This window comes from Sesamum indicum, linkage group LG2, assembly GCF_026168435.1.
Source record: "Sesamum indicum cultivar Baizhima isolate 11 linkage group LG2, ASM2616843v1, whole genome shotgun sequence".
Lineage (NCBI taxonomy): Eukaryota > Viridiplantae > Streptophyta > Magnoliopsida > Lamiales > Pedaliaceae > Sesamum > Sesamum indicum.
In genome coordinates, this window is record NC_142658.1 from 17,692,211 (window position 1) to 17,715,328 (window position 23,118).

Below are 23,118 nucleotides of genomic sequence, written 5' to 3' on the forward strand. Positions count from 1 at the left end.
TTTGCGTCGTCCCCTTGTTGCTAAGTATAATGTAACCTGTAACATCGAATATTGTCTTATATTAAAATCTTAAAAAATAGATATGATAAACCCATAACATATTCTTTATTGTTGGTAATATGCACGCGGGCATTTTTTTTTTTTTTAAATGAATTGATTATAGATGCGTATTAGGTCTAATAATATTGTAAAAGTCAAAGACTTTTTACCAAATATTTAAAATTATCAAAAGATTAACCTACAAAATAGTGCTTTTAACACTCATATGCATAAATCAATAAATAATTTGATGAAATAAAACAAGGATGAATGTGGATTGCCTGTATATGAAAATTGGAACTGAAATTTGAATAACTATAAAATGCAGAAAAATTGAGAAGTTGGGTGAGCTTAATGAACTTGACTTACTATAATGGATTTATCTTAGGCCTCTATTTATAATAGCAAATTTAGTGAGATTTTCGGGTGGGTTTGAAGTGTGAGTCAAGGTATTATTAGAATTTTTGGGAAATCTACTTCATATGAATGTTGTTTATTCGATATTTGAAACAATTATAATAAAAGAGTTCTACCAAGTCAACTAAGAATAGATGAAAGGTTTAGGATTTAGGATTTAAGTAATTATATATTGCTTCCAACAGTTGGATCCTATTGACTATAAAAACCTTGTTGACGTCTTTTTAAGGTGATGTGCCCATGACGTATAAAATACGATTGACGGGATAAGCCCTTTGTTGTTTGGTTATTGTATTTGAGTCACAAGGTTTGAGCTCACTTGGCTCAAGGAATGGGGGTTTGCTCACTTGTCTTCAAAATTACCACCTAGTACCATTTGAGCTATCAATGTAAACCGTTAACAGTTTGTAATAATTATTACATACACTATAGAATTCAAAATATAAAATATAATATATATACACATATATTCATATATGTAACGACTATCTATAAAAAATAGTTTATTTGTATACTTTTCAATATCTACTGATATACTATATCTAAAAATACAATCCATAAAAGAGTTAATACACTGAAAATAATTATTTAAATTAGTTTATATTAAAAATTCTAAATAAATAATTGTGTATAGAATATATAATATTTAAAATATTACTACATTAAAAATTAATATACAAGCAATTTTAAGTATATAAATCATAACATACTTATTAATTTAATAAAAATTTATAAATATTTCAAAACATATAATATATATAACAATAAATTTAAAAAAAATAATTAAGTAAAATATATAAAAATTAGCATATAAAGCTTCTTGTTAGTATTTCATTATTAAGATAAATATCAATATTAATTATATTTTTCATGAATAATAAAATATATATATTATTAAACATCGATATTTTTTAGTTCTAACTTTTCCTATAATTTTTAGTAACATAAGTATCAAATTTATATTAAAAATACTTGAGATATATAGATTATAGAAGATGGTTAAGAATAAAAGACATATATTGGTGCATTTGAAGTTTTGGGTGAATCCTGAACAAATCTCATGCCCAATAAATTTTTTTAATATCTGTCCCGTCACTATCATATCATCAATTTCCTCGTCTATTTGGATATTTTGGTAAATACGTGGTAAATTTTGACCAAAAAATTAATTAAAAATTCTAAATTGGACCACATTTACACATTTTTATAAATTAAAATTTGATAAGTATTATATTTAAAGACTGATTGATAATGGATAAAGTTAAAGTACAAAAAATATTTTTTTGCCTTATAAATACTTTGGGTCCTATTATGAGGACAAAGAAAGTAATTGGTCAATTGAATCAGCATGGCCCACTCCGTTGGATCATAATCTAGCCCCTTGTGCTGGATTTGTGATCCACCCTAGGATGGGATTATGTATCGAGCTTGGGCTTTTGTCCAATTAACCAAACATTGATTGCTAATAATTCGAACCGAAGGCGGGTTAATGAAATGACGCTTTTCAATGCGCTCTATTTCTCAGTACCCCGTTAATGCTCAACCAAAGGGTGTTGTTTTTAGTGTTAATTTTACTTACACTCTCTCTAAAATGGGTGAATTTATACTTTTAAGTTTTAAAATTTATCTACACTCTTTTAAAAAAAAAAATCGTTTACATTTGACACTCTTTCGTTACGATTTGAATGAAAAATATTAATGCTAAAAAGAAATTATATAAATTTTTTATTTTATCCCTCATTTAATATTTTCATATATATTTTTGTATTTATAAAAGGATAAATATTATATATGTGTGTGTGTGGAGTAAGGTTAACATCATTACAATTTTTTCCTTATAAGTACAAACTTATTACATGAGAAAATTAAATGAAAAGTAAAATTTAAAATTTATGTTATATTTTTGTTAACGTCAACATCTCTCATCCAAACCCAAATAAAAGGAGGGCAAGTGTAAATAGTGAATTTTTGAAAGGTGTTAGTGTAATTTTAAATTTTTTTTTTTTTTAAAGAAAGTGTAATTTCACATTTAAAAAATAAAAAAGAGAACGTCTAAGTGTAATTAACCATATTTCCTATTCTAGGAATGCAGTCCATTTGTCATCAATTTAAATGAATTGAAAAACCATCACAGAGAAGCACACAATAGTTTGTGAATTTGTGTTTTCAGTAGGTTTACTCTTTGAAAAAGTATTAGACAAGTGATGCTAATCCATTTGATCTAAACCTCGGTTCCGTAGAGGGACATAAACAAGCCTCGTCTTCTAATAGTATTGTTGTAGCTGAAAATACTCAGAGAAGCAAACAAAAATGATCAGTGGCTACGCGGAATAATCGTGTTTTGTTTCTTCTATTGCTGTACGATCCAGCTGAACAGGTGGTGATAGAGTGCCATTCTTGCACTTGTTTCCTAGCCAAGAAAGCAACATGTACAGGAAGAGAACTTGCTTGAGAAATGCATGATTTCTTGAAGAACACGCGAAAACGAAACTAGGACAAACTTCATGTTAGTTGTTACACCATGAAACAGACACTATAAGGAACTAAAGGAATATCATATCGAATCCACAGGCTTACTGCATCGAAAACTCAGAATGCAGATATTTGTGTTACACCATGAATATGGAATGGTCATTGAAGAGTACTCTCTTACAATCAATTAATATCCCTTTTCAGGGAAGCAAGAAAGAGCAAATAGAAAGTTGTACAGGAGATGATAAAACAAAGATTTGTCCACAACTGCATGCCTAAGTGGTGATTCTCCATCAATCGTTCCTTTGCCGCTTTTGAGGTCGAGTGCCGTTATCGTCTATCTCACCAGAGCATCCATCTCTATCACCAAGTTGATTGCCATGAAACAAAGCTATATCCTCTACCTTCACCTCGATCACATCATCTCGGACACCAATGTCAGTAGCATACCTATTCAATGAATATATTGCAGCAGTTGCTGTCACAATACCGAGTGGACTTGAAACGAATAACCGAAGAGGCAGAGAAAGCACTGCAGCCAAAGGAGCACCTACAAAAGATGAGGCTTGACCACTGCCTCCCAGCCCTTCTTCCCCACAAACAAGAAAACCGGTTTTACAATATAAAGCAAAATCCTCACAATTATGCGTAAACAGGTTATAGTTCCCAAATCCATTCTGAAGCAAATACATAGCTCTATGAATCACAGCTTCCGGTGGATCAGATTTAGCAGTAGTGCATGTCCCACCTCGGAATTTAGCAATGAACGATAGCCGGCTAACTCCATACTCAAAGCGGTACAATAATCCATTTCCAAGAAAGCAATTCAAACAAGATATAATTACTCCACTTCTTTTTTTCCCAAAACCGCAGTCTGGAATATCTAAACAGGTTGCTGAGGGGACATCAGAGGGGGATGACGAGAACCATGTCGAGGCGGCTTGAGAAGATGAACTCAGATACTGCCGGTCATGTGTGAAGTGGACAACCTTGTCCCCACCAACGTAGATGCCTGAATTCAGTGGTTGGATAACATAATAATACAAAGTCAGAATCATAAAAGAATTACTTGGGACACTGCTAAAAATCGATCAACACTTGGTAGATGCATCTTGGCAATAAAATGCACTTGGGTTACCTAAGATTAACACAAAGAGGTAAGAATTGGACTGAAAAAATACAGTATCCCAAACGCTGAAATTAGCTATTGTCAAAATTATTATCAGCTTACAGCATCCTATGAAGTGAAGCTCCCTTGTTGAGAAATTGATCAAATTAACTCACAACTAATACAGTAGGGTAAGCAGCATTGGCACACAATCTCATCAGTTGATTCTCTTATGAAAGCTAAAATCAATGGTGGAATCTTCATTAGAATGGATAGTAGAGTGAAACATTCACCAGAAATCAGGCGCAGAAAACAGAACTAATGCATTATATACAACCAACAAAAAACAAGAACATAATAACACTAGAGAAATTGGGGGGGAAACAACAATAGAGAGAGAGAGAGAGCGAAGCAGAAAGAAAGAGACCATGATGAGAGTAAGCGAAGGCAGTTCTCCAAGTGTAGATATGGTCGCCTGCTTCTAAATCGCTTCTTTCCACTCTGTGTGAGACCATTCCCATCTCTTTCCCTTTCTTTTTCTTTTCAATTCTTGAATTCCAAAACACTCTCTCTCTCTCTATCTCATTTAAAGAGTGAAAGAAAAGGAAGCGGAAAGCGAAGAGATTCGCATTCGAAGAAGACGAAACGACATTGAGCGACTCTGGAATTCAAAAACGAAGGAAAAAGAGAATGAGCAATAAAAAGAAAACACCAGATGTTGAAGACTTGAGGAACAACTGCAAAAAGGAAAGAATGGCGTCGCCCGGACTCGAACCGGAGACCTTCAGTGTGTTAGACTGACGTGATAACCAACTACACCACGACACCTTTGCGCCTTCCCTATTTGTATTACATATATTTCACAAAATTGAAATCTTAGACAGTAGATATCATACCACCCATAAACATTATTCTTTATTTGTTGGCATTTTGCTTGTCCACATACTTTGTATTTTTTTTTTCTTTAAGATGAATACATTACCACTACTAAATTTTGATTCTTAATAATTAATATATCAATTGTTATACCAAATATTTATAATTAATCGTCAATTATTATTAAAATAGATCAACAATTACATGAAACATCAACCTCACTAGTTGAAGGTCTTTTGCGGTTGCTTTTACTAGTTTAACTTGTCCTCACACGTCCTTATTTATTATCAATTTAAATTTAAATTTAGAGTTATTTTAGAATATGTAAAGTACTGTTGAATATAAAGCTTAATAACACCTCCTAAAAAACATGAAACCCCTTAAGGGTGTAGTTATAATTTTACAAAAGAGAATGAGTGTTTATGCATTATGATCTAATTCTATGGGTCGACCATAAAATTTACCCTTCATATCATAATAGTTTCAATCAATGAATTACACCAATATACAACTAACAAAGTATTTCTCTTTAAGTTTTTTTTTAATAATTTTAAATAATAATTTTTTTTCTTTAATATTTGTTTCATATTTTCACCTTAAATAAGTTGAACCTCTCACGATTTTATTATAAGCATACACTTTATCATAGAGAAGATATTTTTAAACGAATATATTGCTTCAATTCTTCGTTTCTATCTAACATATGATGCCCGTCAAACACTCAACATCATAAACTTCTATACGATATACATAAACATAGAAAAAAAGACACTTAACGTTGTTTTCAAAAATCTCATTGTCTAATTAAAATAAAGTCAGCCTACGACACAAACAAATATTAAAAGAATCTGGGCAGTACTCCGAACCAATTCCGCCATTGCTTAAATCAGTTTTTGCAGAAAAAAAAAAAATCAAAGTAAAATATTTCAATATTCTCCCTAAAATGTTGACATGTGGTGGTATTTATTGTGTAGTTGGGGGTACTGAAAATTGTTGTACCATACCTTTGATGTAGCCTTAATTTCCATAATGATGTTCTGATTTCTTGGTTTGGTGGCTGTAGGAGTAACCCCACGAGTGTAGGCTTGTATTTTTCTAACACTATAAAAAATAATTTCATTAGCAATACCAAAAGTTCTTTGCAAAAGAGTGGATTTTGTTGTTAATTCACATTAATAATGAATTTAAAAGGAAAAATATCTATTTCATGATTATTTCATCGCTAATCAATATTTTTGTTGCTAATTAACTTTTTAGAAATTTTACTTTAATATTTGTTAGTGGGTGCGTTTTATCTGATCTGACTGATGTTTCACATTAATAATGAATTTAAAAGGAAAAATATCCATTTTATGATTATTTCGTCGCTGATCAATATTTTTATTGCTAATTAACTTGTTAGAAATTTTATTTTAATATTCGTTAGTGGGTGCGTTTTGTTTGATCTGACTGATGTTGCGTGTATTTATCTTTTTTACTCTTTTTTAATCCCTAATTAAATTTACAAAAATAAATAAAATACCCAAAAATAGTATCCCAAGAAAAGGAAAAAACTGAAAATAGTAAATTCTAGTAAATCTATTCAAAAAAATGATAAAATTCCTTATTATAAACACGAAAAAACTATGCTCATCAAATTTTGGGTATCATTACATGTTGCACATGTTATTATTAAAACTAACTCCATTTTTTATTCTGTTATTTATAGCACTGGCAGTGATTGGACTACTCACGAGGCATATATTAACATCTGGTAGAATTACGATACCAAATATGGTCGGAGAAACTTGAACACGTGAAGAATCATGGGAAGAATGCAAAGCAATTTTTGTGATATTTTAATAAATAAATTATTTTTTATAAAAAAATTAGTAATTTATTACTCTATATTTTCTAAAATAAAACAATTTATCTTCCTATATTTTTTAAAATAAAGCGATTTACCTTTCTGTCTTGTTATTTTTTTTTGTTTATAGAAGAATAATTTTCTGATTTGTAATATTACTGGAGAGTGAATTGCTGTTCACCCAAAAAATCATGGAAAATGAACTCTTTCTTCTTTTTTTTTTTCCCATTTAATTCTATATATACCGATGACTGATTTGAAATCCTTCACCTCACGGCCATGACCTGAATGTAGGAATGAACCAAAGCGTTACGAAAGGAAAAACCTCTTTCCCATATTTCTTACTTAACGGAAAAAAGGATGAAGCTTTGACATCTAAACACGTCAAATTTTTGTACAAGTTAAAAATTAACCATTTTCTCTTCAATTCCTTCTTCTTCCAAAAGTTCTATTTACTATAAAATTTGAGGGTATTTATATTAATGTTAGCAATAAATATGAGGCAGTGTAAAATCAATTTTATCCCTTCACCAACTACTAATTTGTAGATACAATTCACTGTCAACGGTTAATTTAATAATTACAAAATAATTTAAATTATATGACTTGACCTTTCTTTGCTTCTTATTTAAAGGATCTGACTTTCCTTTTGAATCAACCATTTGCTTGAGCTTTCTGTCTCCACCACTTACTATTAATCTCCCCTAATGCTACCAAAACATAAATCATTGTTGATTATAAATGATTCGGCTTAACGATTATGAAAAATCAATACAATCATGTACAGTCATACAAAATTAATACGAAAATTCAAAATTTGAACATAATCGATCAATATTCACTATAATTTTAAAAATAAATTATAACCAGTTCTTCTGAAATTTGTCGTAATCACAAATATCCCCTTATTATTTGAAAAATTAAAATATCTTCTTGTGACAACTCATTGTAGGAGAGTATTTTGTTAAGGTATTTGTAATTTCAAATGAGTATTTGTAGTTATAACAAATTTCAGAAGAACCCGTCATAATTTATCTTAGTTTTAAATATGGCCAAAATATTGCCATGACTTTAAATTATAGCTGATATTTTGACTTCATCTATAAAAACAATAATCAATAATCATTATATAACTGTGATTAATCAATATTCACCCTAACTTTTCATATTTTACTATAATAATCAATCATGACAAAATATCACCATTCTACTAGTGAATGGACAAAATTGGTGCATGTCTTTAGTTCCTATTGTGATGGAATTTAAATGGTACAAGCAAAAAAGAAGTTTTTTTGACCACACCCCACCTCCAATGAATAAACAGAAGAGTAGTAGTGATGATTAAGGCTGCACATGTATCTCTTTCACAAACAACTCATCACAATTTATTACTAATATTTGACACTATCTACCCCAACCCAAAACTCTTCTATCAATATCCCATCATCCATTTTGTCATTTCATCAATGGAGTAACACAGCAGCCCCATCCCTGATTCCTCCAAATTCTTCCAAGATTCACACACACACACCAATCCCCTCACATTTCTCTCATATCCGCCAAGAAAAGCAACAATGGTGGGAGAATCCTCAGATCAAATCACAGCCCCTCTCAGTAAGTACACCAAGAATCCTTACATCTTGCACAGATTGGCTGGCCTGTGTTCCTCATCATTTCTAACAACTTGGGACATCTTTTCTTGCAGTATCAAGACCTGAGAAGGAATATGAACATTATTCCAGCCCGGAATCCAGCAGTTCCCAGGTCAACGAGGAGCCTGGAGAGAACTCACCAATCAAGCAAGTCGCCCTCACGGTTCCCACCACGGACGATCCAACTCTGCCCGTTCTCACCTTCAGAATGTGGTTCTTGGGCACACTCTCCTGCGTTCTCCTCTCATTCCTCAACCAGTTCTTCTGGTACCGCACCGAGCCCTTGTCCATCACGGCGATTTCCGCGCAGATAGCGGTGGTGCCGCTGGGGCAGCTGATGGCCGCCAAGATCACCGACCGCGTATTCTTCAGAGGCACGCGATGGGAATTCACGCTGAATCCAGGGCCATTCAATGTGAAGGAGCATGTTCTTATCACCATTTTCGCCAACTCCGGCGCCGGCACCGTTTACGCCATCCACGTTGTGACTGCAGTCAAGGTGTTTTACAAGCAGCACATCAGTTTCTTTGTTTCCCTGATTGTCGTCATCACAACTCAGGTTAGTGTCTTTTTTGCACGCAGTGTGAGGTGTGAGTGTGTGTTGTTTGAGGATTTGGTGAGAAGATGATCATAGGTAGGGTTGTGTATGTGGTTTGAATGGTAGGTGCTGGGGTTTGGATGGGCTGGGATTTACAGAAGGTATTTAGTGGAGCCAGCAGCCATGTGGTGGCCTGCCAATTTGGTTCAAGTCTCACTCTTCAGGCAAGTTTTTCATTTCGTTTCATTGCTGTTAAGCTTCTTGGCAATGGCACTTCTCCCACTTCTTTCCCAAATTACACTGGCAGTCCCATCAAATTTAGCGAAATTACATTTTCACTCCCATAAAATAGAAATTTTAACATTTTTAGTTCTCTATTTTAAGATCTTTTCCATATTACTTAACCTAAATTTGAAAAAACTTTAATCCCGCAAAGTAAATGATTAAAAGTGTCGATATTTTTCAATTTTAAGACCATATTTTTGGATAATTTTGAGATCATATTAAAAATGTCATAAGGAAAAGAACTAAAAAGGGTAAAGATTTATTTTATGAGACTAAAATTATAATTTTAAGTTGTTACTTTATTTTAATTTCTTTCTCTGACTTCTGATGCATACATTTATTTATTAATCTTAGCAGGTAGGTAACCTACCTGCCAATTAATTAGTTCCCACGAAACCCACATTCTTCATATATATTGTTTGAATTTGCAATTTTAATTTTTTTATAAAAAAAAAAATCAATTTTAGTCCTATGTCTATACAGTGGCACTTTTGCAATTAGGAACTATAATTAAAGAAGTACAACACATTTAATTTCATCATAAAAAATAATATTTAATTATTGCTAATTATTATGATTACATGACCCTTTTAATTTGAAAATTTTTGAACTTTCCGATCAATACAAACATGACACTCTCTATAATTATAGAACCAAAACTGCATTTTTTCCTAACATTCCTCATGCCACGTTATAAAAAATTGGTCGGAAATATTAAAAAGACCGAAATAAACTAAGTCCCATACAAAATATTTGATAAATTCTGATCAATATAGCTTTTTCCAGCAAGATTTGAACTAAATGTATATTTTTTTTTAATTACAATCCTTAATTGCAATTTTCAAATCTGGATCAAAATTGCGTCAATTTCTTTCCATATATAAATAAGGGGTTGGTTAACTGCATTTTTTTCTTGCGTGTTATTGTAATTTTTGTAAGGTGATATGTTGCATTACTACTATAAAAAGGTGTCACTTCTGCTTCTTTTTTATTTTTTTGGTTTTTTGATAATGCGATATATGGATATTTTAAAACTCGATTTTTGATCCATAATTTTTTCACACTATTATAATTTTGATCCAATCAATAAAATCAAAGTCAATTAAGGTAGACTGTGTTCTACATAACACGACCGTATTGCCGAATTTTAATGATTGAACCAAAATTATAATAATTTAAAAAATTAAAAATCAAAAAATATTTGGGGATCAAAATTAATTTTAATCCTAAATATAGGGACCGAAAATGTAATTTACCTGCAATATGCAAAAGGCCTATCCGGCCATGCATTTGATTGCTCGTAACCCTTTGGGCCATGGTAGATTGGTAGGGACTCTCTCAAGCTGTCTCTTTTCTCTGATATTTTACGTTTAGTGCTATCAAGTTTGGTCGTAGTGAATTGAGTCGCAGTCGCAATAATACACTAATATACGTATACGTGCAAGTTGGTCTCCAACATTGAATTGAATTTTTTATTTCAGATTATGTTATTTTTTTTAGTTTGTGTAATATATATATATATATATATGTTATGTGTATAAAGATTATATTATTTATTTTATTTGAATAATTTTTTTTTAAAATTAAAACTTTACACCTGACACCATTTCATTAAGGTTTGGACGAAAAATGCTAATGTTAACAAAAAAAAATTATGCAAATTTTTAGTTTTTCCCCCCCTCACTTAACATTTCTATATATATTTTGTATTTATAAAGGGATAAATGTAATATATTTATGTGGAGTGAGGTTAACATAATTACATTTTTCCCTTTATAAGTACAAAATAAATATATGAAAATATTGAATGAGGGGAATTGAAATTTATGTAATTTTTTTATTAACGTCAGCATTTTTCGTCCAAATCCTAATGAAAGGGGGTAAGGTAAATAATAGAATTTTCAGAGGTGATGTAAGTATAATTTTGAAATTTTTTTGGAAGATTTTGTAATTTTATATTTTCAAAGGGGGTTTAAATATAATTAACTACTAGTAATTTGTTGCACACCCTATGTGTGTGCAACTTCTATAAGTATAATTTAAAATAAAATATTTATAAAACTTTATTATTTAATAAATATATATAAAATAATAAATTAATATTAAATTTACAAAAAATTGTGAAAAAATGTATAAAATTTTTAAAAAAAGAATAACTCTTGAAAAATAATGGGAAAGTGGGAAGTTAAATGGGTGGGTGGAAAAATAATAAATAAATTAAATAAATAAGATAAAATATTAAAATTTACATACCAAAATAATTGAGACACCAATTCACCCCTCTTCAATTATATATAACTAGCTATACGTGGCATATTTAATGTGTGTGCACAAAAAATTTAAAATAATTAAATAATATTTATTATTTTTTTATTGTAGGAAAAATGATAATATGAAAAAATGATTATGATAAAAAAGTAATTTTGGAAGAGAATATCTGGAGTAGGAGAAAGAAAAAAAAATATTAACTAAAAATAAATAACTATTTAAACAAATAGGTTTTACTACTTGTAGATAGTCGGGAAAAAGTGGAAGTTAGTGGGTCGAGAAAAAAAAAAAAAAAGAAAAATAACATACCAAAAATAAAGAAGACACCAAAAAGGTGCTCTTCATTAATATACACATAGATTTTAATTTGAAAACCCGAAATATTACTTACCAATTTGTATGTATGGTAGATAATGAAAACTTGAAAAATCTCACTTAATATTTTGTCATTATCGTTGTTTTTATTGTAGTGCTTGCAAATGTTCATTGGAAGAAATATGACAATTTGTCATGATTAATTATCAAAATAAAATATAAAAGATCGTACTATATATTATGATTGTCTATTAATTATTAACCGTTGTTTCTGCAGTGTTTTAATTATAATTTAATCATTGTGTGGTCAAAACTAAAATTTTTACAATGGTTTTGTTGCGTGATGGTAAGTAGTATTGTTAGGGAAGATGTTTGTAATTTGAATAAATCTTAAGAGTGGTTCAAGTAATTTTTTTGAAGGGTAAAAGAGTAATTTCATTTTAATAATTATAATTTTCTAAAATGGGACAAAATACATTGCGTATTAAAGCATGTGGCACAATTCTTTTCACCACGAAAGATATCTGATAATGTGTGGATCTTTTATCACACTTTTATATTATATATTGACATTATATCAATAAGTGATTCATAAGTGTTTTTTTGTTTAATTTAAAAGTATAATTAAATTAAATTATAATTTAAAAATAGAAATTGCATACAATACACACGTGTTATGGCATCATTTTGCGGTACAATTGTGTAATTGAAGATCCCCTACCAACAAATAGAAAGTGGTGGGGAAATAGTATTCCACTTTGGTGGGAAAAAATGCATTTTATATCTCATAGAAGTTGGTTGTTTTTTTTTTTTTTTTTTTTTAATTTTGGTCTTATTATTTTTCAGCTCACCACGTTTTATTTCTTAGCTCTAAAAAAATTTCAATTTTAGTCCTAAACCTTAATTACGGTAAATCTTCTGACCAAAACAATCTTAATTCCCCTCAAGATTTAACAAGCTTCTGTCATGTAGATGTTGTTTCCAAAATTTGACGAAATTAAGGTTAATTTGGGGTTAAAATTGTAATTATTTTTAAAGTTACGAGATATAACGTGATGAACTAAAAAACAATGAAAAAAAAATACAAAATGGCTAACTTGTGGGACGTACAATTCAAAATTTTCCCACTTAGATTTTTAACGTTAGTGACTTACTAATCTATAATTGTCACGTGTATATATATATATATATATATATATATCACACACCCACACACTCCGGCGATTGACACATTCTTTTTTAAAAATTCTTTTCCAATTTGTGTGGGAGAAAACACTGAGGTTGCGTTTAAATTAAAGGATGATTTCAAATCCTTAATAACACATGCTTTGTATATGTTTAGATAATTTTATACTTCAAGAATTTCAAATGCTTCCTTTTTCAAATTTTGACTGTAATTTGATAAATATAAATGGATTTTATATTTCTTTGATTTGAAATTCTTTCTCTAAATTCGTTTTCCTAAATTCAAATGCATGGATCCAAAAACATCCTAATTAGAATTGAGTATGTCTGAACAGGGCTCTCCATGAGAAAGACGAGCGACCTAAGGGCGGGGTGACACGAACTCAGTTCTTCATTATTGCCTTCATCTGCAGCTTTGCTTACTACATATTCCCCGGCTATCTCTTTCAAATGTTAACCTCTCTTTCATGGATATGTTGGATCTTTCCCAAGTCAGTGATAGCCCAACAACTCGGGTCGGGCCTCAAAGGACTCGGAATTGGAGCCATCGGCCTCGACTGGTCCACCATTTCCTCCTACCTTGGAAGCCCATTGGCAAGTCCTTGGTTCGCCACTGCCAACGTAGCTGTTGGATTTTTCTTTGTTATGTATGTTGTCACTCCACTCAGCTACTGGCTCAACATCTATGAAGCCAAAACCTTCCCCATATTCTCCGACGATCTCTTCACCAGCTCGGGCCAGATTTACAACATTTCTAGCATCATCGACCTGAATTTCCACCTTGATGCCGCAGCGTATCAGCGCGAAGGCCCTCTTCATCTAAGCACGTTTTTCGCCATGACGTATGGTGTTGGATTCGCTGCGCTAAGCGCCACCGTCATGCATGTGCTTCTGTTTCATGGGAGGTAATATTCATCATTCCATAGGCGATTGTGGATGTAGGTGATTGCACTTTATTCAATGTGAAAATACTACCGCGCACTAAACTTTTGAAAAAGAAGCTTACTACTTTAAGGGTCGTGTTGCCTTTTTTCCTTTTTTTGTTTAAAGGAGTTTCTTGCCTATTTTCACATGGAGGGCCGTTGCATTTAACTCATGTAGCATGTTGCAATAGTTAATGGTGTTAAATGAAGTGCAGAGAAATATGGGAGCAAAGCAAATCGAGTTTTAACCAAAAGAAAATGGACATACACACAAAACTGATGAGCAAATATAGGCAAGTACCGGAGTGGTGGTTTTGGTGCATTCTTGTGGCAAACGTTGCGCTTACTATCTTTGCCTGTGAATACTACAAGGAGCAACTTCAGCTGCCTTGGTGGGGTGTTATACTAGCCTGCGTGATCGCTATATTCTTTACTCTTCCAATTGGTATCATTACGGCTATTACTAACCAGGTAAGTGTACCCCTTTTTCTCCTTATTGATACGTTGTTTATACCCTATGTGAATGATTTTAACTCTTAGTGCATAAACAACAGTCACCGGGGTTGAACATTATCACCGAGTACATAATTGGATACATATACCCTGGATACCCGGTTGCAAACATGTGCTTCAAGGTCTATGGCTACATTAGCATGACGCAGGCAATCACGTTCCTTCAAGACTTCAAGCTTGGACATTACATGAAAATCCCACCAAGAATGATGTTCATGGCACAGGTCAGTTGACTCTAATTCGTTTTCCCAGCAAGTTACATCTTGTTACTCGAGAAAATGACTTAAGAGGACTCACCTTGTTTTATGAAGGTGGTAGGAACTCTTATAGCTGGTTTCGTTTACTTGGGAACAGCATGGTGGTTAATGGAAACCATCCCGGACATCTGCGACAAATCCTCTGATAGCGTCTGGACGTGCCCAGGTGATCATGTTTTCTATGATGCATCCGTGATTTGGGGTCTGATCGGCCCACGAAAGATTTTTGGAGACCAAGGCACTTATGGAATGGTGAATTGGTTTTTTCTCGGAGGAGCCATAGCTCCTCTGTTGGTGTGGTTGGCAACAAAGGCGTTCCCCAATCAAGAATGGATTAGACTCATCAACATGCCAGTCTTAATTGGGGCTTGCGGGCAAATGCCACCAGCAACTGCCGTCAATTACACGACATGGATTATTGTCGGCTTTCTGTCTGGCTATGTCGTGTATAGGTACAGGCCAGATCTGTGGCAGCGTCACAATTACGTCCTCTCTGGAGCGTTGGACGCCGGTTTGGCCTTTATGGGGGTTCTTTTGTACATGTGTTTGGGCCTGGAGAACATTAGTATAGACTGGTGGGGAAATGATCTTGATGGATGCCCTTATGCTTCCTGTCCTACGGCTAAGGGGATATTGTTTGAAAGCTGTCCTGTCATATCTTAACATGAAGAATTCAAGAGCTGAATCTATGAACTTGGAGAAAAAATATGTGCTTCTTTATCAACAAAATGATGCATATATATTCAATTGAATTCAGAAATTGTACATGTTTCTAGTACATTTGTTCTTTGCTGCTCATTACGAGGTTCAATGTGTTGTCTTAATAAATCTTCCGAAGAAACAAGAAACTTAACATTGTTTTAGAACAGATCATAGAAAAGAGTTGGTTCTTGTAACTCTCATTCTCTTTTGGCAGTGTTTGGCTGTAATCTGCTTATGATCCTTGCAGATTACTGACGGATTTTCATGTTTATGATCTAAATTGAAGAAGAAAAATATGTTGCAGCCTTCACTTTGTATTTTCCGTTGTTGATAGGTGTAGTTTTTGGTACAATTAAAGACAGGAAATGGCATCAGTAAGGAACCTTACCATGAGGGTGTTGGGCAACGCTTGTTTAAAAGATTTTATAAGTTGATATATTTTACAAACGCACCAAGATTTTATGGGACCCTAACCCTATAAGTTTGACCCATTAGATTCGACTAGAATTTTTAAATATTAAAAATTAATACTATAGGTAAACTTTATAAAAAGGAGATAAATATATTATTGAAAGAATAGTTTTATTTTAAAAAAATTATATGTGCATATTTTTTACTCTAAAATACTAAAACAGTCTAAGTATATGTTGCTTGTGTATACTTTAAAACATAAAACTATTTAAAACTATTTTTATTTATAGCAGTATTCTTTTCATGCATTATATGTAAGTATAGATAAGATATGCGGATTTTTTTTTATATATTAGAAAAAAGTATAAAAAATATTAAAAGAATCTGGTGTGATTCCAAAACAAGAAGATTGAAGACCCTGCTCAGGGCCTTTGTTGTGGCTTAAAAGGTCCAGCCATTCCTATTCCCAAATTAATTATCTCATTGACTGAAAAAAAAATGTTTCATATTAATTTTATAATATATTTGCACCTGCGAAGACAATTATACATAGATCAAAAAATTAAGATAGCTGCAATCATCTATAATTTAGTTTTCTTACCCTTGCAATCAGTCATGCAAAACACACAATCAATATACTTTTTACATATACTAATCATTTATGATAATTACGGATCATTGTAATCATAGATAACAGTGGAATAAGTAACATTGAACCTATATATCTATCAATTCTATCAATATTACTTAGCCTAAAAAGAATAATCAAGACAAAAAATACTTCAAAAAATTTCAAATAAATACAAATCTCATGGGTGCGGTTTACATTCAAATTAAAGGGTCCGACGTTCTCTTGAACTAGAAAGTAAAAATAGCTACAGGTAAGTGTCGTTTACATTCAACCTTATACAATCTAATATGGTGTTTACTTCCATAGATGGAGGGCGGACTTATTGGAGTGGCCTTGTTCACTATTTGGGATGAATAACTAAATCCAAGAAGCCAGTTAAGATAAGTGTATATCAACAGTCCATACCCAATCTGGAGTTGTATATTGGGAGTTATAACAGTTTGAATGGGTCTTGCCTTGTCACCCTAAAAAGAAAGAAAATCTTAAACTTGCTACATAATTTGGAGTTATATGTTGAGAGTTATAACACTTTGAATGGGTCTTCTCTTGTCAACCTAAAAAGAAAGAAAATCTTAAACTTGCTACATTGTCAGTCAGTTATGGCTGATAAATACGGTCTTAATAGGACATTTTTTTGGGTGACATGGACCTTGATGTGTGGTATTCATTTGACATGGCATCCTTGACGTTTGTTGTTTGGGCTTACTGATTGGGTCTCGATTAAGGGCCTTGCCTCATCAATTTGGGCAACAAAAGGGCCTAGGCCAATAGAGTTTTGGGTTTATTGTGTTGCATAATTGAGAAGCCGCCCTTTAGCTTGGGGCTTGGGCAGAATTTTGATTTTAGGCTTAAAAACTATATGATGAGGGCATCAATAGGAATAATACTTATCCTTATGTTTGCCATCTCATATGGGTCCCACGTTAAAATAAAGAGATCCTGTTAAATCAGAAATAAAGTAGCTTAAAATCATAGAACCAATTACTTATAATCTTTATTCAATCAGATCCACCTGTTAGGTGTGTCTTTGCTGGCGTACTTCAAGGATTTAGTGTCATTTGACGTGTAAAATAGGATTGACATGTTGGGTAAGATGGACAGATTTGTTGCCCCTTCAACAAGGTGACATAGATTGAGTTGATGGCTTTTCAGCCCGCAAGTGATGAATAAGCCAACTAGACTTAAACTTGAACTTATTGGTATTAAATAAATTGAATCTGACTCTTTAACATATTTTATTCATAAATCTAAAAGCAGCTCAATAATATTTTTATTTATTTATAACACATCCCATGTTCATGCTAATGTTTAGTGTGGGTGCTAACAAGTGATGCCAGCTAATGAATTGTTTATTGAAAGCATGATGGTGAGCTTGGAGGTATACGGGTTAACTAATTCTCATATTGTCTTATATATGCTGAGTTGGGCCATGGAAATAAGCGTATGCTTTTCTTAGAGGATTACTTTAAATTTAAATTCCAACTTTTCCTGCTTCTCTCTTTCTTCTTCATTACTACCATTGCCGACATCTCACTGCCCTCTAATCTTATGACACCCCCTTATCATGATATTTTTTTTTTCAAAAAAAAGTAAAAATATATATGATTAAAATAATAAATAATTTTAAAAATATTTAATAGTAATTAATAATTAGATTGAAGAGTGGGATTAAAAATTACAAATAATAACTTTAACTAAAATGTCGTTTCAATGAAGTTTAATTATAAGTAATTGTTAGAATTAATGTTGAACTGCAAGGCCGAAGTTGACTTAGCTCATCAACAATTAACTATTTATATTCGGGAAAATTGCAAGTAATTTTTTATAATACTATAACTGAATAAATTATTTTTTTTAAAAAAAATAGTAATTTATTTTTTTTTATTTTTAAAAATACAATAATTTATCCTCTTGTATTTTTTAAAATAAAACAATTTATTTTTTTTAGACAAGAAAGATGAATTGTTATTTTTTTATTATAAGATATAATTTACTTATTTATAATATCATAAGGTAAATTGCATTAAACCCTTATATATTCAAAGTGAAATATGATAACATATATTGATGCCAATTTACAAAAGTAAAAGACCCAAATGATCCTCTCAATTTACTCAAACAAATAAAAATTACATACAGAGCAAGAAAGAAAGAATCCCGTGCGACAAATCTCCAATTCTATTTCAAAGAATCATTTCATTTCTATAGAATTTCAAAAAAAAAAAAAATACATCAAGAATTGTTGAACACGAAAAGAAATAACTCAGAATTATACAAAAATACTCCTCCAAATCCCTTCATCCCTCTACACCACAATCAGAGCGATGATACAAAAAATTCCAGCCACTGCAGATACGAACACCGGAATTCTCGTCAATGGCGACGCAGAAGCAGAAGCAGCCTGCATCGGAATGGACCCGAAAACAGTGGGATAAGAGGGCGCAGAAGCCGCTGGAGCGTAGGCGGGCGAGTCGGCAACATACGATCCATTTCCATACACAGAAACGTGAAGTTTCTGCGATTTCTCGCAGTGGCCCTCAACTCCGCTGGTGAAGTAGAAGTCCCCGGGCTTGGTGATGTTGAAGAGAGAGTTGCCGTTGTTCATGTAGAGAATGGGATCTTTCAGGTTGCAGCTGTTGTAGGACTCCGACGTGACCTGGATCACGGAGTCTTCGCTCGGCGGGTACAAGAAAACTGCAGAGATCATCAAAGAATATGATCGATCAATATCACAGCGTACACCTTCAGTGCGTGTGCATTGTGTGTGAAGAGTTACTTACAGAGGGAGTCTCCGATGTTAAGGTTGTGGGATTTGGACCATTTGGTGTAGATTTGTGGGTTTGAAGAAGTGGGGATGCCCCAAGCGTGCAGGTCTCCGACATGGTAAACATTGCAGAGGACTTCGCCCTGGATCGAGAGGAGGAGCAGCAGGGTGCACCAGAGCTCGGAGTTTCCCATTTCTGCAAGCGTAGGGAGACGGAGAGAGGGAGGCGGAGAACTTGGGAGGAGATTTAAATGTAGTTGGCCAATGGAATTTGGATTTAGTGTACACACTAAAAATAGGGAAAAGAGCAATGCGAAATTACTAGAATAACCCTGAGTTCATGCTTTGACTACTAGAAACACTCCAAGAAATATAACATTTAACTAGAACTAATTGTCTATAATTGAAAATAAATAATTGGTTGTTGGATGTAGTTTTTGCGAATATGATTAGAATATTTGTTATGGCTAAACATTATGACAATAGTAGAGTTAGGGGAAAACTATTTTCATGGTGCATAATTAAGTTTTTGTATCAATTTTATCAACTAGGGATAGTGATAGTTATTTACTATGATTTTTAGTCTGTAGCCATGAAAAATGTAGGTAACAATAATTATTTTTTCTAGTGCAAGAGTGAAGGAGGAGCCCGGATTAATAAATTATCAATCTTCAATTATGATTTAATCAAGTAAATGAGATTTGATTTGGTCGGCAAAATTGAGGTCCAGTAACCATAAAGTTATAAATTCGAGTCTATTAATGAGTGTTGGTCTATCTTAATAATAGGTTAATGTCAACTGTGATAATAGTTGCTGATTAATAATTAATATATTAATTATAAGTAATTACATTTTTTTGCTGAAAAGAAAGCATGAGGGGGTAGATTTAATAGTAGGTAAAATGAGAGGGGTTGAAATTGAAATAGTTGAAATGAGGAGGGACCAAAAAGTTATATATGGTGTTGAATAATGTGACAAGGAGACAGCGCGACAAGGGCATGGCTTTGCACCGACTCAATCTGGTAGTAGGAGTGGTGATGTTACGAGGCAGAAATCAGAAATTTGGGTTTGTTGTTTTGTAAGTGTAAATAGGAGAAGTCAATAATTAGAAGAGAGCAGGGCACGTGGTACAGTTGGCGGATGCAGCAACATGGGAGCCTTGTGGATCATGGATTCCACCATTCTATGCCATTTCTCCATAAACCCACATGCACTTCTATTATTGTTTAGGATTCGTTTTTTACTTAGTTTGTAATTATGACATAAGGTAATTACCACATTTAAGATTTAGTTTTCTTCCTACATCATTGCTCAATATTGATCTTTATTAGAATTTTCTTTTTACTCAAATCATGTTCAGTCGAACCCAATAAATAATCATACAATGAGTGTGATTGGTTATTATTTCTGATTCAGATTCAGTCGAATTTGATTTGGATTAAAATTTTCTTCTATTAGAATAGTTTCATGTGAGTTACAATATAAAATCACTCATGAGTTACTTATACTTGAACTCGTATTCATTGTAAGCTTATAACATTACCCATAAAAAAATAATATTAAAGATGGATCCACAATCACTAAACCTAAATGAAAGTCCCAATGTAATGTTGGGGGAGAATTCCATTGCAAGACCCTTCTCACCAAATATACAGGTGAAGAAAAAGGTAAGGTACAAGCAAATTGATGCAAGTTGGAGTACCACTCAGGAGGTTGTTCATTTTAATGATAATATTTTAGGGATAATTATGTTTACACCCCTTGATCTATGACTTATTTACACTAACAATCTCTATTTGTTATATAATTACACATACACTCACCAAAATATTATTATTACTTATACACCTCGTAAATTTGTTAGCATCATTACACGAACTATTCCTATTTTTTTTGGCTATTAGGGATAGTTTCTATAATTATGCAAAAGACAGGACTGGTTTATGTGAATAGACCATAGGTCAAGAGGTATAAATATAATTATCTCTATATTTCAGGGATCATTACATCACCCTTTCCTGAAAATTGATGTAGAAATACAAAAAACCCTTTATTGTTTGCAAAGTTACATCTAGCACCCCTGATATGTGTTTCCATCCAACAAATAGATCTGTCTGTTAGTGAAATTCACAAATTTGATGATAATATCCAAAAAAACTTGAATAGAAATTCATATTTACTCTCAATTGACTTATTACTGACTTATTGTAGGTCAAACAATTTTTTCTAATTGAACTACACTTATAATAGTTAAAATGTACATCCTTACATGCATTAGTGCATTGAAAGGTGTATAAAAGTAGTTCGATTATAAAAAATTTATTTAACATGCAATAAATTAATTGAGGATAAATATAAATTTTCATTCTTTTTTTTTCTAATATTAGTAAATTCAAAAAACTTTAACTAATTAAAAGATTTATTTATCGGATGAAATAATTATTAAATATAATTTTTTGATCTACATTTCATTACACTAAATCTGATGGGAGGACAGGGTTATTATCCATATATTTTACTGTGCAATCAACAAAAATACAAAGACACAAGTTTTATGTGGACCACACTCAGCAAATTTCATTGAAAACAACAAGAACCATGTCTCTATTTACTCCCAATTTTAACAAAACTTGAGACCTCTGTTGTTCCCTCAATTTCAGCATCCAGATTTAGGCCCATCTTGAACTTCTTCACATCGTCGACGGCGGCTGCCCTGTAAAGCCCGATATCAACGCCACCAGCCACCATATGATATCCACGGGCCCTCAGCTCATTAGGCCCATCATTCGCCATTGCAAACCCAGCCAAATACGGCCCACTAACGCCATCTCCTCGATTGGGCCTTAGCCCAATCACTGCCTCCTCAGCCCCATTCATCATATTCTTCACCTTCTCGTTCACTGGATCCCACAGCTCCCCCAAGCTCGCGCTCAGATCCAATGGCCCGATTTGAATGCAGTCCACCCCATCAACGGCTGCGATTTCCCTCACATTCCTCACTCCTTCCATAGACTCCACTTGGCACATTACGAACAAGTCGGTCTCACATTTAGACAAGTACTCCTCATCAATCCCGTACCTGGAGGCCCGAATTACAGGATGGGCCGCGCCGCGAAGCCCGTTGGGTGGGTAGCGGCAGTAAGAGACAGCCCGGCGGGCCTGTTCCGGGGTGTCGATCATGGGGAACATTACCCCCTGTGGGCCCAGATCAAGGGCTTTCTTGGCCCATGTCTGGGAACACTCCGGCAGGCGGAGGATGGCGGGGGTGGCGGTGGCAGCTAGGGCGTGGAGGCAGGGGAGGGCGGTGGAGATGCCGCCGTACCCGTGTTCCATGTCCACAACGACGAAATCGTATCCAGCGTAGCCGGATATCTCGGCGATTACTGGAGAGAAGCTGCAGAGGAACAGGCCGTAGAGGGTGTCGCCCTTCTCCAAACGCGCTTTCATTGCAGGCAAGATAGAGGCCATATATACTGTGTATACAGTTCAAACACTGATGATTGAGGTTTGGGAAATTGCAGAGTGTGGGAGAAGTGTATCTGACTTTTGCTGTGAAGAATTGATTTGATCATCATTGGATGTCTTTTTTGCATGCAGCGGTGGTAGGCTGTGAAGGTAGCAAGTGTCGTGGGACCGACCTTGTAAATTTAATTTTAGGTGAAATAGCATTTCACCCCATGAAAAATCATAGTTTAATAGAAAACTCCCAACAAAACAGAAAGAAGCCAACGTTGTAGAGACAATAAATTAGTTGCATTGTAGCGTGCCTGGTGTTCCTTCACGCCAATATTATTATTATTATTATTATTATTATTATTATAATCATTATTTATATGGTAGTCAAACACTTGTAGTTTACATAAATTAAAATCAAACCCGATTGACGAAATACAATCTTTCTTTTTTTACTAGTCC

General features: G+C 33.2%; 4 protein-coding genes and 1 non-coding gene across 5 annotated transcripts; 1 reads left to right on the forward strand and 4 right to left on the reverse strand.

Annotated features, from left to right (window-relative positions):
* Window positions 1–2,992: 2,992 nt before the first annotated feature.
* Window positions 2,993–4,792, reverse strand: LOC105156297 (protein LEAD-SENSITIVE 1). Its single transcript, XM_011072393.3, has 2 exons — window positions 4,464–4,792; window positions 2,993–3,940 (listed from the first exon to the last, which is right to left on the reverse strand). Exons 1-2 carry the CDS (start codon window positions 4,555–4,557, stop codon window positions 3,222–3,224), a joined length of 813 nt encoding a protein of 270 aa, XP_011070695.2. The 5' UTR covers window positions 4,558–4,792; the 3' UTR covers window positions 2,993–3,221.
* On the reverse strand, window positions 4,791–4,864 carry TRNAV-AAC (transfer RNA valine (anticodon AAC)). The gene has a single exon. It is a non-coding gene; the product is annotated as a tRNA-Val (tRNA).
* A 3,215-nt stretch (window positions 4,865–8,079) lies between these two features.
* Window positions 8,080–15,590, forward strand: LOC105156038 (oligopeptide transporter 7). Its single transcript, XM_011072068.3, has 7 exons — window positions 8,080–8,372; window positions 8,464–8,969; window positions 9,075–9,172; window positions 13,337–13,906; window positions 14,140–14,395; window positions 14,479–14,661; window positions 14,749–15,590. The coding sequence occupies exons 1-7, from the start codon at window positions 8,333–8,335 to the stop codon at window positions 15,355–15,357; spliced, it is 2,262 nt and encodes a 753-aa protein (XP_011070370.1). The 5' UTR covers window positions 8,080–8,332; the 3' UTR covers window positions 15,358–15,590.
* Window positions 15,591–18,512: 2,922 nt separating this feature from the next.
* ENODL8 (early nodulin-like protein 8) lies at window positions 18,513–19,451 on the reverse strand. The gene is made up of 2 exons (XM_011072069.3): window positions 19,219–19,451; window positions 18,513–19,132 (listed from the first exon to the last, which is right to left on the reverse strand). Exons 1-2 carry the CDS (start codon window positions 19,394–19,396, stop codon window positions 18,744–18,746), a joined length of 567 nt encoding a protein of 188 aa, XP_011070371.1. The 5' UTR covers window positions 19,397–19,451; the 3' UTR covers window positions 18,513–18,743.
* Window positions 19,452–21,686: 2,235 nt separating this feature from the next.
* On the reverse strand, window positions 21,687–22,858 carry LOC105156040 (uncharacterized). Its single transcript, XM_011072070.3, has one exon. The coding sequence runs from the start codon at window positions 22,669–22,671 to the stop codon at window positions 21,808–21,810; it is 864 nt and encodes a 287-aa protein (XP_011070372.1). The 5' UTR covers window positions 22,672–22,858; the 3' UTR covers window positions 21,687–21,807.
* Window positions 22,859–23,118: the final 260 nt, after the last annotated feature.

Excerpts from the sequence above, each read along its gene's own strand:
- LOC105156040 (XM_011072070.3), bottom strand. The coding sequence starts at position 22,671 with ATGGCCTCTATCTTGCCTGCAATGAAAGCGCGTTTGGAGAAGGGCGAC.
- LOC105156038 (XM_011072068.3), top strand. The coding sequence starts at position 8,333 with ATGGTGGGAGAATCCTCAGATCAAATCACAGCCCCTCTCA. Across the intron at positions 8,970-9,074 it reads TTGTCGTCATCACAACTCAG|GTGCTGGGGTTTGGATGGGC; the intron begins GTTAGTGTCTTT and ends TTTGAATGGTAG. Across the intron at positions 13,907-14,139 it reads GTGCTTCTGTTTCATGGGAG|AGAAATATGGGAGCAAAGCA; the intron begins GTAATATTCATC and ends AATGAAGTGCAG.
- LOC105156297 (XM_011072393.3), bottom strand. The coding sequence starts at position 4,557 with ATGGGAATGGTCTCACACAGAGTGGAAAGAAGCGATTTAGAAGCAGGC. Across the intron at positions 3,941-4,463 it reads CTTCGCTTACTCTCATCATG|GCATCTACGTTGGTGGGGAC; the intron begins GTCTCTTTCTTT and ends CACTGAATTCAG.
- ENODL8 (XM_011072069.3), bottom strand. The coding sequence starts at position 19,396 with ATGGGAAACTCCGAGCTCTGGTGCACCCTGCTGCTCCTCCTCTCGATC. Across the intron at positions 19,133-19,218 it reads TAACATCGGAGACTCCCTCT|TTTTCTTGTACCCGCCGAGC; the intron begins GTAAGTAACTCT and ends TGATCTCTGCAG.